We start from the raw sequence: 18,395 nt of genomic DNA on the forward strand, positions 1-18,395 counted from the left end.
CTTTTGAACCCTCCTTTGTTAAGTTGCCCTTTTCCAGGCCCACATTGTGGTCCAGAACGCGTGCATCTGTTTCTGTTCTTCCAAAGAGCTGAGGATCTTTGTAGTCACCGACAAAACTTGAAATACTAGCATTCATGATAGCGGCCAAAGAGCAAAAAGATAAATACAATAAATCGCAACAAGCAAGGTTCATCAGAACATCTTTAAACACACCATTAAACATAGAATAATTGCCCTATTTTGGGTTTAATTTAAGTATCTGAAATAGGGATGCCAGCCTCCATGTTGGACCTGGGGATCCCGTGGTATTTGCCACTGACCTCCAGACTACAGAGATCAGTTCCCCTGGAGAAAATGGCTGCCCTGGAGGGTGGACTCTGTGGCAGTGTACTCCACTGAGGTCCTAGTCCTCCCCAGGCTCCATCACCAAATCTGCAGGAGTTTCCCACTCTGGTTCTGGCAGCGCTATTCCTCCATTCCCTGCTGGTGATGGTGGGGGGAGACCTTTTGATCTCACCAGGACTTTAAGGAACCATTTTTCTAAGCTTTTGTGCTTCCTGCATCATTTTTATTGCTTATTAGTGTGAGAAGAGCAGTGACTTTTGGGGCCTGACTTGGCTTCTGGGCGAAGGCCAGGAGTTTGTAGTAAGCTTAAGTACAAAGAGAGAGAAAAAATAGATATATCGTGAAGGGAAAAATAACAGAGAAGGGGACACAGGAAAGAAAAACGCATCTTGTTGCTCAACAGTAAATTTTATCAGAAGGCCAAATGTTTTGTTTCCACCAGCAACGGATCTGTTAGAACGGCTTGCTGGGTGAATTCACCTGCACGCAGATGGCACCATCTGTAGTTATGTGAACACCTGATACTCCTATTATTTCACTGTGGAATTTGCTTTTCTTCTTTGTAACTGTTAACTTCATAACAGTATCCAAGACTGCAAAATGACAGCTCCAGGACTGCCTCTGCTGTGTAGTTTGTTTGATCTGAGCTTTGATTATCCTTTTAAAGACCACGAGCAGAAGTCTCTTTTTGATAGCATGGAGCAGGCAGCATCTCAAAGCTAAATGTGATCCGAAACAAAATGCACGTCCTCCCTCAAGTGATGTTTTGGGGTCTCAAGTCAGTGGTATGGGTCATGGAGCTCTGCCTGAAGCCGCCAGCCTTGTGACTCCTGCTGCAGTTGGGGTGGGAGTCACTTGAGCAGAATTGCTGTAACACATGCCCCGGAACCGCTATTCCCAGTGCTCCCCTATTTGCTGTACAAGGTTTACTCCCAGCTAAATTGACAGCTTTACTTTTCCCTATAGAAACCGGATTACAAAAGTGTTCTTCCCCCCCACAAACACTTGACCATAGCTCAGCCAATCAACACCCACAGTTTTACAGCTGGGGAGCCCAGTGCAGCATAGAATAACAGCTGGAAAAAAACACTTGATGAACTTACCATCTAGTGGTTATATTTGGTATTATAAATTTATAATTCAGTGAGATTTTAGGGGAGGGGGGTTTCCCTCTCTCTTTAATTCGTGTCATCATTTGAGATTTATTATTCAGCGATATGAGGTGCAGATAAAAAACGTTGAACTTAAAACAGCCCTGAGTGATTTTTATTGCCACATTATTGAACGGCTGATTTATTATTGTTCACTCTTGCGCATCTCTTCAAGAGAAGAAAACGTTACTCTGTCTTAGTAAAGATAGAAGACAGATCAAGTATTCCTGGTAACATTGTGTGGCATGCCAAGAACTTGGAGACAGCACATTGTTTCCTGAGGAGAAGTCAAAGGGCAGTTATAAATAGTAGCCATTCCTTCAAGATGATCAGGGGAAAGGAGTCTTTCTAGACTCCTAAATATATGCACACCCACAAACCTGTGGGAATAGGGACATAGCACTGCCAATTCCAAATTGGGGAGAGCAAAACCCAAAGGTTTCCATGAATAAAAATCCTCAAATTGATTTGATACCAAAATTTATATAATAGGTGAGAACTTGCATATAATTTCCTAAAATGCAATAAGTACATGAATATCAGATGCTACAAGGATCAGGGCATTTTTTGAGCAGGAATGCACAGGAACGCAGTTTCGGATGGCTTGGCATCAGGGGGTGTTTGGTGTAGTGGTTAAGTGCCCGGACTCTTATCTGGAAGAACCGGGTTCGATTCCCCACTCCTCCACTTGCAGCTGCTGGAATGGCCTTGGGCCAGCCATAGCTCTAGCAGAGGTTGTCCTTGAAAGGGCAGCTGCTGTGAGAGCCCTCTCAGCCCCACCCACCTCACAGGGTGTCCGTTGTGGAGAAGGAAGGTAAAGGAGATTGTGAGCCACTCAGAGATTCGGAGTGGAGGGTGAGATATAAATCCAATATCATCATCATCAAAATGCAAATGAGTTCCTGCTGGGCTTTTTCTACAAAAAAAGTCCTGGCAAGGATAATAACCCTCAAAAAGTTTAAAAGCATATCAGTGCAAAGTCCATCAGAGGTGAAATCCAAGTAGTGTTTTCTAAACAAAGTCAGTCTTCCTTGGTAGAAATCCGCTTCTGCAACGAGGCTGTACTTATATATCCCTGTTTCACTGTAGGTTTTTTGAGCTGTATAGGAAGAATGGTACAAAACTAAGCATATTCACAGTAGGCTGCCCTGTTATTATGAACCAAACGTTAAAGGTTTACCTTCTCCGCAGTTGCTCATCAGACTTAACATCAATTGGCAGGAATGTTTCCACTTACAGCTTCCTGCAATAGCCCTTAGTCTTGCGCTAGTCGAGTCATGGAAGCAACATGTATACACACAGGTGCAGCCCATCAAACACTTAAGAAAGCGTTCCTTAAAGGGCCATTCTCTAAAATGTAACCACGTCAAATTTCCAGTTGAGTACAGCAAAAACGCCCATGTTAAACCACCTAGAGGTATAAAAGGATGTTATACGTATAGCATAAAGCCAAACTGAGGATACATCACATTATATAAAACATGACAAGTCCCAGTCGCTACTCAGTCCAGAAGGCACTAAAGTCATTTCTTGGGATGCGTTTTCAAATTGCACACTTGAGCGCAATTGTCGTGCTTTATATAATGTACTGTGTAATGATCTGTTTGTGAAGTAGGTTACATCTGTAATAGGAACTGTTTTTTATGCTCAATAAATCAATTTGAGGTTTTTTATTCATGAAAACCATTGAGTTTTGTTCTCTCCAGTGCACATCCATGGATCCCCAGTTGGGGGCAGGGGACCCCCTGGTTTGGAGGCCCTCCCCCCACTTCAGGGTTATCAGAAAGCAGGGGGAGATGTCCACTGGGCGTGTCATTATAACCTATGGGGACTGGTCCCCTTAGGGTATAATGGAAAATCGATCCATGGGTATCTGGGGCACTGGGGGCTGTTTTTTGAGACAGATGCACCAATTTCTCAGCATAGCGTCTGGTACCTCTCCTCTAACCCCCCCCCCCACTTCAAAAAGATTGGAACGGGGGTCCAATTTTATGAGCCCCACAAGAAGGAGCCCCTCTCATCCATTATTTCCAACAGAGGGAGGCATTTCAAAGGCACACAGATCCTTTAAATGTGATGACCAGAACCCCCTTTGGAGTTCGATCGTGCTTGTCACAACCTTGCTCCTGGCTCCAACCACAAAACCCCCAGATATTTCTTGAGTTGGACCTGGCAACCCTAGACATAAAAAGCAGCAACACTGCATAATCTATATCCTGGAACACTAAATTGCAAAAAAAAAAAACCCAGACAATGTTCATCCATGTCCATTCAACTAGAGCTCAACAAAAGGTTTTGCATGAAGTCCAAACATGAGAGTAAAAAAGCACCATGTAGAATTGTAGTTCTTGAGGCAAATGTGCGGAGTCTTCGTATTGGTGCTGAAGCATCCTTTCAGTAGGTACATCACAGAGAATATTTTATGTGCGTGAGATCAGTTAGCTATTAGCTTGCATGCTGTGTTGCTTCTACAAGTAATAACTGGAGCGGGGTGGGGGGGAATCAACACCAGGAGATGAACTATTTATCCGTAATGCCATATTGACTTCTCTTCTCCCTTTCTTATTTCTTCAGGATACTGCACACAGTACTATTTGAACTTCCTGAAATTATCGGCAGCTTTCCTGCCTTATCAATCTTTATCATCTTACTTCTGATCCTTCAAGTTCTCCATGGTTTTTGGTCTTACCTAATAGTAAAATCAGCTTATAAAGCTATTTCTAAAGGCAAGGTAAGTGAACAGTATTCCGTTTTGCAGCTTTTTTAATTGCTTCCGGTTTGCAAATGAAATATTCTCTGTGGACTAAGTGATTTATTTTGTAATATGAGCTGCATTCAGGAGCTGTGTTGTTGTGAACTGGAATGAGCTCTGTTAAGCACAGTCGTATGAAATCATATATTTATTGCTGACCATGTGAGGACCAAACTGCTTATGACTTTGGAAGTCCATTATTAGATCACCCCATTTGTAATTTGGCTTCAGAAAGCTGCTGTTGGGGGGTGGGGCACAGAAAAAAGACGAACACAATATAGGTACGTTCTCCTCCCCCTCCCCCCCCCATCGTGGACAATAAAAGCACTGGAAAAGGCATTTTCAGCTGGGGAAAAAGGTATAGGTAGGGAAAGAGATAAACTCCTTACCCCACCCCGCAACCCTAGTCCTGGTTGGCTCTCTGCCTGGCTGCTTTTTGTAACTAAAGAGGTCCCAAATGCTATGTGTTGTTTGCCCCTGACACTCCTTTTGAACTGAACATGAATTGGTTCCCTTGCAGGTTTCAGTTTATGCTTGCATTGCATTATCTCTGAGGCCTCTTTTCTCTTATCAGGAGGAGCTGGCTTCTGAGGGCCACAAATGGGGCCTACAGTCACAAGCAGGGTTGCCAAGTCCAGTTCAAGAAATATCTGGGGACTTTGGGGGTGGATCCAGGAGACATGGTGGGGGAGCCAGGAGCAAGGGTGTGACAAGCATAATTGAACTCCAAAGGGAGTTCTGGCCATCACATTGAAAGGGACCACACACTTTTAAATGCCTTCCCTCCATTGGAAATAATGAAGGATAGGGACACTTTCTTTTGGGGCTCATAGAATTGGACCCTCTGGTCCAATCTTTTTGAAACTTGGAGGGTGTTTTCAGAAGAGGTACTGGATGCTATGCTGAAAATTTGGCGCATCTACCTCAAAAAACAGCCCCCCCAGAGGCACAAATACCCACAGATCAGTTCTCCATTATACCCTATGGCGGGGTGGACAAACTTGCTTAACATAAGAGCCACAGATAATAAACATTAGATGTTTGAGAGCCACAAGACATGAACATCAGACATGGATGGATGGAAGGAAGGAAAAAAATAGGTGGGGAGAGAGAGATGGAAAGGAAACAACTATAATTTCAAATGTATTCTCCAAGCCGTTGGCTGGCTTGGCTTGGACAACCAGGGTCAAGACTGTATGCAAGAAGTTTGAATGGTAGATATGCAGGGAAAGTGTCACGTCTGGACCTAGTATCTATTCAGTTGGTTCAAAAGTAAGTTTCTAAAGCTAAAACTATGGCTAGGCTCAACAGGGTGTCAAAAACACAGATAAAAACTCACAAACTAAGAAAGGGAGTCTGGGAGAAAGATTTCCAGAAACAGATGTCTTCTCCAAGCTGGTCAATGGGGCATTGGGGGCTTTGAGAGCCACACAATATATGTGAAAGAGCCACATTTGGCTCCTGAGCCACAGTTTGGCCACCCCTGCTCTATGAGAATCGGTCTCCATAGGGAATAATGGAACGCCCAGCAAACATTTCCCTCCCCCTTCCGCTTTCTGATAACCCTGAAGTGGGGGGGAGGGCCTCCAGACCGGGGGATCCCCTGCCCCCACCTAGGAATTGGCAACCCTAGTCACAAGCCTAGATGGCACCAGTTCTAGCTCCCTAAGAGGAATACCGTTGTAGTTTGCATGTTTATACACATTCGTGGATTGTATTTTTAGCAGCGTACCTTAACTATACTATATGTGATTTGGCTCTGAGCATTTCCAGAATACAAAACCACAACTCACTTTTGTCAGTGGGAACAAAGATACGGGGTTCTCAGATCAATGCTCGGTGGCTTTCATGCAGGTCTGATCCCCAGCCCCTTTTGACGGTTGCCCATGTGGTGTCTCGAGGCTGCACTTTGGCCTCGTTTCCTCAGCAATAGCCACTCATTTGTCACCAAACAATGTGCAATATTTCTTAACCTTCTTGGTTGTTTTCTTTGTGCTGCCTTTGAAGGCTGGGAAGTGGAACCCTTTGCATGTAAGTTTTTCCAGGGAGCAGCAAATCTACCTCTGTGTCTTGATCTTCAGTAACCTTCTCTCCTTTTCCTTCAATAGTTTGCTTTTCTGCATCCACTTTCATTTTGCTTAATATTGCAAGCTCTTTGATATGGAAAAGACCCAACAGTTATTTCTTGTATTACACTTCTGGGTAGAGTTCCTAGATGTGAAAGGTAAACAAATACTGACTTTGGTTTCTGTTAACACCTGTTGCGGAAGGGACCCTTTGAAAATGGAGAAGATCCGAACCAAGCAGTCTCCTACCGTTTCTCAAGCGTTCCCAAGATGACCTTTAAAATGAAAAATGTTATCCCTCATTCATACCCCCTGCGGATAACCTCCAAGTTCCAGGTGGAAGAAAGAACTGCCATTGCATGCAAATCGGTGTGAGGATACTTTGGAATCCCGAGTTACTTAACTCTTGTTATCTTTGGCACACTGGGGTTACCCCATCAGTTGAATCTGGAAACAGCCAACATCCACAGAAATACTGAGACAGATTTTATTCAAAGTATTCAAAGGGATTTTTTAAGTACAGACCAATTTTACGTATGCACAGGTCTATAAAACAGAGTTCAAAAGACCCCACGTGGCGTACTTACAAAGCTTTTACAAGACTTCCTATCCAAATCCCTTACAGCCAATCACTACATAGATTTCACATCATTACCTTATTTGGAAGACCTGAGTGCAGTTAAAGCTATTATTGCAGAAGCTGACGGCCAATACTTGCTGCAGTATTGGGCATGTGCAAAGCTTTGCATGAGTACTTGACTGCTCCGCTACAGCTTAATGGCCTTGCTGCTGACATGATTAGTCCTGACCCAAAGTTTCTCATTACACCCTTTCGGCAACAAATGGTTCACATGAATGTTTTCCTCGAGTGAGAATAACATTTATGTATGGAAGAGTTTTGTTAGTGTTCACCCTTTGTGCTAAACTAGTTAGTCAACCAACCAACCAATAGAGGTTGAGGGAGCTTTGCATGGGGAACCCCATCCCCTCATCTCCATTTTCCCGCCTCCCATACCAAGCACAACCTCCATTGCTTTACTGCTTTTCCCGCTTCCCTCCCTCTCTCCCATGCACCTGTCACATTTCCTCATCTGCAACTTTTCATCCTGTTCTTCTTTCCCCCTTGTGGCTTTTCTGTTTTTATTGCTTTCTTGACTCCAACCAGTACCCATTGCTGTTCCCCCCTTCTGCTCCATTTTTCTTTCCTCTCACTCACCTCATCTTCCTTCTTTCCTTTCCTTATCTTGATTGATTGCCCACTCTTTCATTCCCCAACTCACCTCCAGTGCTGAAGTGATGCTGTAGCAGCCATTTTGGATTACCATAGTTATACAGGCAATCCAAAATGGCTGCTGAGATCTTCTATGGAAATTCTGTGAGATCTTGGCATTATTTCCCATCTCCCCTACAAATTAAGATTTGTCTGCAAACTGGAAATTCCCCCAAGTTTGTACAAAGAGCTCACTCATCTGTACATTGCCCTAATCTGTGGGTTTCAGCTTAATTTTGCTCTCTAGGTAAACATATCTACTGAATTTTTGAAGCTGTCTTTCTCTGACTACACTTGAAAATTTTTGCTGCCTTTTTGCCTTTGCTCCAGAACTATGAAGATGTCCCATTTTTTTCCTGGTTACCCTGTTCTTTTATCTGGTTTTTTTTTTTTTTGCCATTTCTTTACATTGTGTTGTTTAGATGCCAATGCATAATAAGATTTTTTTAAGTGAAGGAGAATGATACTGCTCTGAAATCTGAAAGCATAAATAGACTGCTTAAATTAATGGATGAAACCTCAAACCGTCTCAGAATAGACACCCAGCTAGATTCTGAAGGTCCTTTAGAGCTAGAATTTGTTGTCCAGTGCCAAGCACCATTACACACTTTAAATTCACACACCTGTCATTTCACTCACCGCTCAGTATAGCCCCCAGTACTAATCAATCAGCCTTGTTTGAAGTTCCTCCTTTTTCAATACAGCATCTCTCCTTTGTGAACTTGCTGCCAGTTGCTGTGCCAAATGCCAGTTAAGGGTATGACTCATACAGTCCATCTCTGGAATATTCTGGATATTATCAATGCTGTCTTAGTTTGGCCAGGCTCTCCACTTAAAATCCCCCCTCTCTATTGTATATCTCCTTCTCCTTGGCCTGTATTGCACAGATCTTTTCCTTTGTCTTCACCATGCATGTCAGTGCTTAATTTCACTGTGCATGTCTGTTGGGTTTTCTTTTTTGTTCTGCATTGATTTTCCTCTCTTCAGTGCTGTTTGCTTTCTGGTCACTGTTTCCCTGGGTTTTCAGAGAGTGATTTTGTGGCAGTTTCCCCCTTGCTTTGCTTCCAAGCCAAAGATAATTCAAAAGCATACAGGTTTTCTCAAATTTCCCCTCCCCACCCATTTTCTGCCTCTTGGAGGCCACTCCACCTTCCACATTGAGCTCGTTCCTCCCACTCTGCACCTTCCACCGTACTTCCCCCCCTCATCAGTGTACAAGCTCCACTGTTGCTTAGGTTTTCCATCTTTTAAATGTTTGGGTTTTTTAATGAGTGGGTTGAGTCTAGCGATATGAGTTTATCACTAATCTTAGGTCGCTGGATTAAAAATCATTGGCAGGGAATGCTTTAAAAGTTTGGCTAGAGGTAGTGTGCGCACCCACAAGTTAAAAATTTTAAAAGATGTGTGCCTTCAGGAGGAGATGCCAAACACATAGCCAGAGAAGGCAGCAGCTGGCCCACAAGGAAGGAAGAAGCAGCCAGGCATGTGTTGTGCTGGTGACACTCACCCAGCATGCAAACAACCACCCAAGCTTGTCCCCCTTGCCCCTGTGTTGGAACTCCGGCAACTTAGTAGCCACCCACCCTTGGGGTGAGCTCCTGTTTGGCATTGGTGGTCCGGTGGCGGGGGAGCTTTCCAGAGCCACTGCAGGCAGGTGTGTTCACTAGTAGAGCAGGAGGAGGCTTGGGACCAGGTTATGGAGGATTTTCATCATTTAATTTTAATGAGACGGAGATGTGGATGAGCAGAACTAACCCATTTTCTCCTTCCTGGTCAGATATGACTGTACTTTGTTACTTAATCTCTTCCCCGCCCCAAATCTAGCTCCAACACTGATATGAGTTGGCATCAAGGAATTGAAGGGTAAGGATGAGAAGGGCTAGTTTCCTCATGTGGCCTTGGCTGCTGTAATGCCGCCTTCTCATCTGCAGTACCCACCATACACCCATATGTGCACTTTACGCACAAACAGCTCAGATGCATGGAAATAGCTTAACTCTTAGTCTCTGGCAGAGGAACGTAAAGGCCTTAAAAGCTTTATGGTTCTTAAGCATCAGCGATATAAGTTAAGCTAGAAGGAAGGTCCATCTTGTTTCTCATGTGCAACAGCTTCCAATGTGCTTTCCCCTTCTTCTTCCCTGTTTTGCAGGCAAGAGATGACCGCAGCGACGTGGAGTCAAGCTCAGATGAAGAAACCTCACCTCCTCATTCAAAGATCTCCCATAGCTCTGCCACAACCAATGGGACCAGCGGAGCAAACGGGACAAACGGCTACCTCACCAGTGGCAGTTCTGTGGAGGAACACTAATTTCCTTGGATTAAGCACTGATAACACGAACAAAATGAACTGTTTGCTACAGGAAGTTAATAAGTTATGAATGCTGGGTCTGTTCCCCCCCCCCCCCCTTCCTTATTCTTTCTCTTGACATCAGAAAAAAATACTTAATATATTTAAATTATTCTAATAGTGCACTATGTATTTCCTGTTTGTGAATGACAGCGCCACACCATTCTCTTTTATGTAGGCATGCTGTATTTGTATATAATGACCAGATGGGAGCAGTATTTTCTTCTGTAGTCACTGAGTATTATTTTTTTATAGATAGATAGATAGCTATTTTATTTGGGGGGGGGGGTTACTTGCAGGTGAAAGGGAACTTCCTGGATAATTTTCTTTTGATCTTCATCCAAGCTGGAGATTGCCAGGTGGAGGTGTGTCTTCTTCCCGTGATTGGTCAATTTGGCCCAACACTTGAGGCATCTGCTTGAATTTCACTCCTACCAAAAGTTCCTCCTTCAGTTTTCAGATTCCTTTGCTATTTTTGTGTGTGTGCTGAAGGATGCTGGATTTTGAGATTGCCAGTACAATCACAGTGGGTGGTGACCATCCCCTGTCCTCAGTATAAGGTTTATGAAATAATGTGTTCATGTTTAAGTAGCTTCTAGTGGAGGTCAGTTTAGTGATTCAGACTAAACTGTAGTTACTTGAAGATGCGCTTTTATCATTATTTTGAACTCCCAAAGCTGGTGATGAATTAGAATAGAAGAAACTTCACCATTTGCGTAGACACATAAGCTACATTTTCGTCGAGTTACGATTACCTCCTCCAGCGGAAGGATCACATCTTGAAAAAAATTCAGTCTCAACATTATTGTTGTGTGGCTTTCATACTGAGGTGCTTTTCAAGGGTGGGGTGGGCATTAACTGTTGACCCCCCCCTCAAGTTACACTTGATACTTAGAAAATTAGCAATAGGGTAAACGAGACAGCAAAAAAAAAAAGTTAGAAATAACATGGATCAGATGCGCAAAGTATTAGAATTTACAATCTGTTGTGACAGAGTATTAAAGAGAAATCAGAATGTGTTACTTTTCACCAGCTGCAGGGGTGTGGGTGCCACTGGCTCTGGATTGTACCAGTTCAAATAAGGGAGCGGTGTCACATTACGGGATGCTTTTCCATACACATCAGTTCCCCATATGAAGAGCACGAGCACGTTAGGAGCAGGATTCCAGGCTGGAACCATTCCAAACCCTGCTCTCGACAGGCTGTGATTTTTTTTATATGCAGGGAATTATTTTGCACGGAGCAGGATGTGATGTCATCAGATGCCCCAGCCTGTCGTCTACAGTTCAGCCAGGACAAGTTTTGCCTGTGAGTGGAAAATTAGGCCTTACACTATCAACCTGGAGTTTGTTTTACTGCATACGTGCTGACACTCTCCCAATTAATCAAGCGTGCAGTCCCCCAAGTGCTGCTTCAGAGCACTCCTCCTTTTCCTATGTGCTCTGGGCAGGTTGCGTGTGCCTGGTGCACATCCAAGAGGCTCTGATTTGAAGGGTGGAGAGCATCGCCTCAGTTTTTCAAGGCCACACCAATTCAGTTGTGGGACCACAGTGGTCCTTTAACGCCAATTCGCACAACTAGGAGGAGCAACCTCCCTTGCCCTAGCAAAGACTGCGTAAGTCTCATTGTTGTATTATTCCCCCCACCTACCACCCTTTGTGTGTGGGGGGGAACGTACCTGCCTTAACCAGTAGCACTTGCCACGTTTCCGGATCTAATGTCCAATCCAGGAGCAGAAGAGACTGCTTGCTGGATGTGCCCTGATAGAAATTCATACAAAACCTCCAAGCCTCATTTTAATTATTAGAAAGGTAAAACTGGAGGTGATGTCCCCCTTCCTTTTCCTTTAGCAGAAGAGCAACGGTGTATCCGTAAGGGTAACAGTCCCAAAAGAAATTGGGAGGAGTTATCGCCTTACTTAAGAAACTGTTCCTTTTGTATTTTTAATCTCTCTTTGCTTGAAGCTTCCTTATTTTCCAAAAAGATCCTTATCGCGGAAGCTATTTCTCTGCCTAGCCATGCAAGTGGCAGCCAATTAAAAGTATTCTGTGTGTTTTCCTCTGTGCAGTTTTGTTTTCTACCAGTGCTGTGCGCAGAAGAAATGTGTGTGCCTAAGAACTTCCAGCAGCAGTATAGATGAAAATACCCTGGAAGCAGGAAACTCCCTACTGTGAATCATAACATTTGTCTCTCCGCTAGACACTGTTTTGAACTAGTTTTGTTTCCTACTACATGCCTGTGCTACAGAATCTCACGTGAACATCTTGTTGAGCCATGCATGTTTTACATGGCTTTGTTCTGTACTTGAGAGACTGGGAAATGGCTGTTGTATTTCGGAGAGGAAAGACAGTTATCTTTGAGCTCCCATTCCTTAATCATTTCTTATCGATATAGCTTTTTTATAATTTTTGAAACCAACCAAAGTTGAAAGCTTCCTCCTCTCACCCCCGCCCCATTGAATTGGGTTGTCCTCAATGGCTGTTGTGCTTTAACGAAGGTCCAGTTTATAGCTCTTCATGTTGTAAAAAAGAAATTTTGAGACCTAGGATGTGTTGAGATTTGCGGGTGGGTCTCGTGGAGGATTTCTGCAATGGAAGAGAACGTGGTTTTCACTCATTGTTCCCCCCCTTCTGTTGCAGACCTCAGACTCCATCCTTACGTTGTTCTTGAGGATCCATGCCCCCCCAAAGCAGAATTTCATGGGGTCATTTGGGGCAGCAAGGGAGGAAAAGACTTGGGAAGTTTGTTCTTCTTTCAGCCAAAATGCTCTGCAGGATCCAAGCCCTGATATCGAACCACTCTTGCAAAGACAATTCAACAAAACCCCTAGAGAAGTCAGTTATGTTACAACATGTTAAAAGAAAATAGTGGTGGTGTTCTCTATTGAAAAGCCAGGGTGGAGAAGGCAAATGAAGGGTTTGTCCATTAACTGCCCTGTATTTAATAGCTGAAAAGCAGGAACGAAATAAACAGTACCCATGTATGTTAGCTACAGGTTAATTGCCTGCTAGAGTTTCTTTTTCCATCCCCACACTGTAATTCAGGAGTTATCACAGGTTGGCTTTTGTCTCTTATGTAGCTTTGCTTTTCCTGGAGACTAAAGGATAGGATCCAGATAGGATCCTGGCTCTTCTGTGAAAGATTTGATTTTGTTTATTCCTTGTTTGTTTGCTTGCTTTAAAAAGCAGGTGCAAGGAGGCTAGATTCTGATTGGGACTGTTAAAAATAGGGAGTGAAAACTCCCCCACCCACCCTGTGCAGTTTTCCGGACCTGAATCAGTCCCAAAGATCTGAGATTTGCTCACCTGGGCAAACATGAAGTTATTTGTATTGGTATAAGTACGGTCAGGAAAAAGTTGCGTATGGTGTGGGGAGGGTTAAATTCCCCCTAGTACCGCAGTCCTTTCCTGAACTGTGTCCCCCGCACACTATGTAAAGAAAGAAGCTTGCAGGCTACATTCAGCATCAAATTCGATTTGGCCATAACTCTGTAGAGCTAAGCTGGATTCTTATATGCAGTATGAAGAATGGAAGTCTACATGGGCGTGATGAACAAGAGGCTGAAAGCATGATGTAAAGAACACACTTCGGAGATGCATTGGTATTGGTAGTCGTAATTATTTTTTTTTTCTGCTAATGATGAATACTGATTTGGGAGGGGGGACTCTGTTCATTAAGAGACAGAATCTTTCAATGTTGAACAATATTACTTAGGATGGGGGGAAGTCGTGAACAGATAGCTGGTCTTTTCTGAACTCGTAGCCATTATATTGAACAATGCGGTCAGGATTGACAGCTGCTAACCATTAGAGTTCTTTCTGGTTGCATTCATTCCGAGATGAGATGCACACTAAATGGTTTGATATAAGGGAAGCTCCTGAGCTTGGCTTCTGACCGCTTTGAAAAAGTAATTGGACTATAGAAACTGTAGTAGATCTACAGCAGGGTTATTACAATTCAATATACATTGACTATCCTCTACCATTTAATGCCATTGATATCCCAGTGTGCAGACAAAGTCCCTTTGCAGAGGGAGATTCCCCATATAAGGTAGATCAGAATGTACAGCAAACACCCTTGGCGATGTACACGCTAAGCACACGCCTCCTGCTACTGTGCACGCAAGGAGCGTATGACTCTAGAGCAAATATGTTCAATCTTATTGTATTTCTGGGAAGTAGGGATTATTCCACTTTCTGAATTTCTGTTCTGAATATTATTTAAAAAAAATAACTGTTCTTGGTAACAAACATTCTTAGAACCCTTTTAGCGCTAGAATTAAGAGATGCAGTGACTTGGATATATAGAGTAGAAAAATGAAGAAAACCACTTATGTAGAACGTAGAAGTGATTAGGTAGACTGAGCGTCCTGTTAGCCAGCCCTGGGGATAGTCAAGTAAGACCCATTGTTGTTTGCATTTACTCTGTTAAGTATTGACACGTAGGTTGCTGAAAGAAGAAAACATGTTTTGTAAAAAAAAAAAACGTTGGACTAGCGTCTGGTGAGTAGGTTTCTTAAGCATATATCCAGTTGAGGGTGGCCGTATGTATTCGCAACCTCTATCCAGGTTGTTGAATGCCAGATTTAAAATGCCAAAAAATGAAATAGATGTATTCTTGTTGCCATATTCCAAATTGTTCATTTTGTGTCTTCGTGGTGGAGCTAGTTTGCAAGTTTCCTTTGATGTATTCTCAAGGCAGGGAGCCCCTTGACTTGGGCCCTAGTATGTAGGCTGTGCCCATGGCAGGGTACGCATCACTTCCCTGCCATATGGAGAAGCTTAAATATGAATTTGGTCTCCTGCACATAAATAGCTATCTTTTTTTAACAATTTTTTTTTTTCAGGATACATGCTGGTTGAGTCTGATTACAACGAGGCATATGACTGATTTCACATTCAGGTTTCCATGTGTAGCAGCAGGGAAAGTTGCAGACGTCCACCGCTCTCTCACCTTGCCATGTGCACAGTCTACATCTCAGCACTGGTCCACAGCCTGTTTGCATGTGGGGAAATTGCAGACTGTTGTTCATGAACGAGATCAGGCTACACAGTACAGAGTTTGCTCTTCTGAGGAGAATTTACATGAACACACACACACACACACACACCATTGTCATGCCATGAATCTGGTTTCTGCCTTACAACTGGTGGTGTTAGGAAGCCATTGACTGGATCTGCAATCAAGCAAGGGATCTATAAACCCTGAGGGCTTGGGATCCAGTTGTAGGGAAAGGAAAGGAAGCATCAGTGTGTAACTATGGAGGTCCTTCACTGATGTCTTTATGCATTGCCCCCCTTCCTTCCAAGTAACTTTAATATCTGAGCTGAGCATGCTGTAACAAGCAAGACAATAGTTCACATCTGTGTGTATGCGTATGCGTGTGCTGTATTTTGCAATAAACTATGGAAAGATTGTTGTGTAACCAAATGCCACATGGTTTTGAATGTTTCACATTGCACATAGGAAGGTATAGGTTACACAGCATTCTGGTGGTTCAGGTTGGTCATCCTTTCTGCCATCCAGCTTGATTGGCAGATCATGGCATAGGGTTTCTGAAAATAGGGCTATTACCCACCATATTTCACATCTGGAAAAATATGCACAGAGAGACTTGGGTTTTCTGTAAATTTCCCATGTGAGTGCAAGATGATTTCTTTGTTGCCCCAATTGCTTAATATTTTGTATTTATTTTTATTTACTGCAGAGTGATAATTTTGTGTTGTAATAACCTGGATAACTCATGCCCACATGAAGAAATTGCCGCAGTTCTGTATGCCAATGTGAAAATGGCCAAAAATACTCCAAATCACAGTGTTCTTCAACATAGAGTTGCCTTGGAATAATAAATATCAAAACAGCTCTTATTGAACCAGTGGGGTGTTGTATTTCTACATGTTGTTGGGTTTTTTGCACTTTGTTTTAGTTTCTTTTGGGATGCTGGAAAAAAAAACATGCATTTTAAACTTCTCTTTTTCAGATAGCAGTGAGTTTGGAAGACATATACATAGCATATTTTTACTTTCAGGTAGTTCTGATTTGTAATTACAGTAAAACTCTGCACCTTATAAAGTTCTTCACTTAGGAAATCTCTTCCGCTTGTTTCAGTTGAGGGGAAAGGTGTATGTGCTTTAATAGTATTTATTTGAAACTTGACTTCCGCCTCGTACTTCAGCGATAAGACATGTTGATCAGAACTCTTTGGTAATGATACTCATCTCCAAACAAAAAGGATGGTACATACAAATCTGTATTGGAGCTGTTTTGTCCCTGCATGCAAATTTCTAAATAAGACTGTAACCATCAGTCTGTGTTCTATACGGTGGTTATCTTCCACACATTGGGGCAGGAGACAACGGTGCAATTCTTTTTCGCCTGTGTTTTCAAGACAATCCAGTGTTTGAGCAACTCTTGCTGTGACAATAACATACTGGTATTCCACTGTTGGAAATGCCGTGATGTGTTAGCCTTAGATTTTGCTTCTGGGTTTTATATATATATATATATATATATATATAAATTACAATTCCTCCTGGAATATTTGGAATTAATCAATATTGTGAACTTTTAATTTAAAAACACTTTCATAATAAACACTAAGTATTAGGAACGGTCTTTTTGCTTGAGTTCTTTTGCATTTACATGATGATGGTGTTCCAAGCCGCTGCATCTGAGCTGACTGGAAAGAGGAGCCTGCCCACTGCCACCCTGCTCTCTTCTGCTCTCCTTTATGAAATGAGAGCTGGGAGGCCATGCGGTAGAGCCCCATTGCAATGGAGGGAGCCACTGCAGATCCAGACAGGAAAGGAGCTTCAGCCACCCCAGGTGGGTTTGCAGCCCAGCAGCAGCAATGGAGGAGCTCCCAGGAGGAGAGTCCAGATAGGGGGATTCAGTCTGAGAGCAGCCCAGCAACAGAAAAGTAGCTGGCGGTTGCCTGTTCTTCCTCTTGCCCTTGTGGGAATATGAAAGAGAAGACTGAGTGAGGGAACGTCGTCTGGGCAACGGGGTGAGCTGCCACATCCCCAGGAGGTCAAAAGCTGCTCTTTTCCTGCGAACTGGGAGGGTGCAGAGACCAGCTGTAGAGCTGACAGGGAAGAAGCCTGGGCAGGGGAAGGAGGAAGTGGTAGTCGGTTGTCTGCTCTCCCTTCCTTGTTGGGTAGGAGACTGCGGGTGAGGCAAGCTGGCACAGCACTTATTCTATGGACCAATCCATTAGGAAGGTTCCTCTGAAAACATCACTCAGTGGTAGAGAGTAACTGCAAGAAGTGAGTCAGGATATTGTGTCAGACAAGAACATAATGAAAATCTCAGTAGGCAAGTAGCACCTTTAAGACCAACTAAGTTTTATTCAGAATGTAAGCTTTTATATGCTCTAAGCAAACTTCAGACAAAAATGGAATGACAAGCAGTCTTTAATATAGAAAAAGTGGGCTCTCTGTGGCTTGACTCCAAAGGTGTTGATTGGAAGGACTCTGTGCTACTACCTTGCAAGGATATGATTGGGAGGAAAAAATGCCATTGCTCAAGAAATCAGTAGAATCAAAGAAGAACAATATAGAACATTTCTATATTAAGGACTGCTTGTCATTCCATTTTTGACTGATGAAGTCTGCTTAGAGCATATGAAAGCTTACATTCTGAATAAAACTTAATTGGTCTTAAAGATGCAACTTGTCTACTGCTTTGTTCTATTGCTTCAGACCAACACGGCTGCCTGCTTGGATTTGTCATAATGAAAATTTGTAATTTTCTATTAAAAGCCAATGTATGTTTTAATCTCTTATGAGTACTGGCACTCATTTTAAATACAAAAAAAGGACAGAATATTTCAGAGAGGAACCTTGATCAAGCCTCTCCTTGAGAACAACAAAATGAGCTCCTTGACCTAAATCCTCAACAACATGTCCAGTTTTGTGTGTCAGTCGTCTGTTTGTTTGAAACAACCTTGAAGGAAAAATGCCTTGAGGCCTTCACAAATGCATTCCAGCCTCATTCTTACTGCTTTACGACACTAACCCCATTTGACTGAGATACCCACACTATCTGGTACACTTGTAATCAGAGGGATTGACTTCGAGAGGTGCCAGAGACGAGAAGACTTGCAGCAGGAAGAGTGCATGGTCTATTGAGGAGGGATGGTGGCTCAGTGGTAGAGCATCTGCTTGGTAAGCAGAAGTTCCCAGGTTCAATCCCTGGCATCTCCAAAAAAGGGTCCAGGCAAATAGGTGTGAAAAACCTCAGCTTAAGACCCTGGAAAGCCGCTGCCAGTCTGAGTAGACAATACTGACTTTGATGGACCAAGGGTCTGATTCAGTATAAGGCAGCTTCATATGTTCATATTACTGTATTCTCTCACTAGCAGCGATTCTCTACTCTTTCACATCACCCGCTTCCTGATCTTTTGGGAAGATGCCAGGGATTGAACCTGGTACTTTCTGCATGCAAGAGTTGTAGCTCCTCACCA

General features: G+C 43.1%; 1 protein-coding gene across 2 annotated transcripts in view; it reads left to right on the forward strand.

The window, feature by feature from the left end:
* The window catches only part of CERS6 (ceramide synthase 6), a 153,337-nt gene extending 136,793 nt beyond the window's left edge, over window positions 1–16,544 (forward strand). The window contains exons 9-11 of one of the 2 annotated variants that reach the window (XM_060257269.1): window positions 4,071–4,227; window positions 6,256–6,279; window positions 9,734–16,544. In XM_060257269.1, coding sequence (XP_060113252.1) covers window positions 4,071–4,227; window positions 6,256–6,279; window positions 9,734–9,892 — 340 coding nt within the window. In that variant the 3' untranslated portion in view covers window positions 9,893–16,544. The remainder of the gene's footprint in view (window positions 1–4,070; window positions 4,228–6,255; window positions 6,280–9,733) is intronic. The other variant, XM_060257270.1, reaches the window with a different exon arrangement.
* Window positions 16,545–18,395: the final 1,851 nt, after the last annotated feature.

The sequence above is a fragment of the Heteronotia binoei genome, chromosome 16, assembly GCF_032191835.1.
Source record: "Heteronotia binoei isolate CCM8104 ecotype False Entrance Well chromosome 16, APGP_CSIRO_Hbin_v1, whole genome shotgun sequence".
NCBI lineage: Eukaryota > Metazoa > Chordata > Lepidosauria > Squamata > Gekkonidae > Heteronotia > Heteronotia binoei.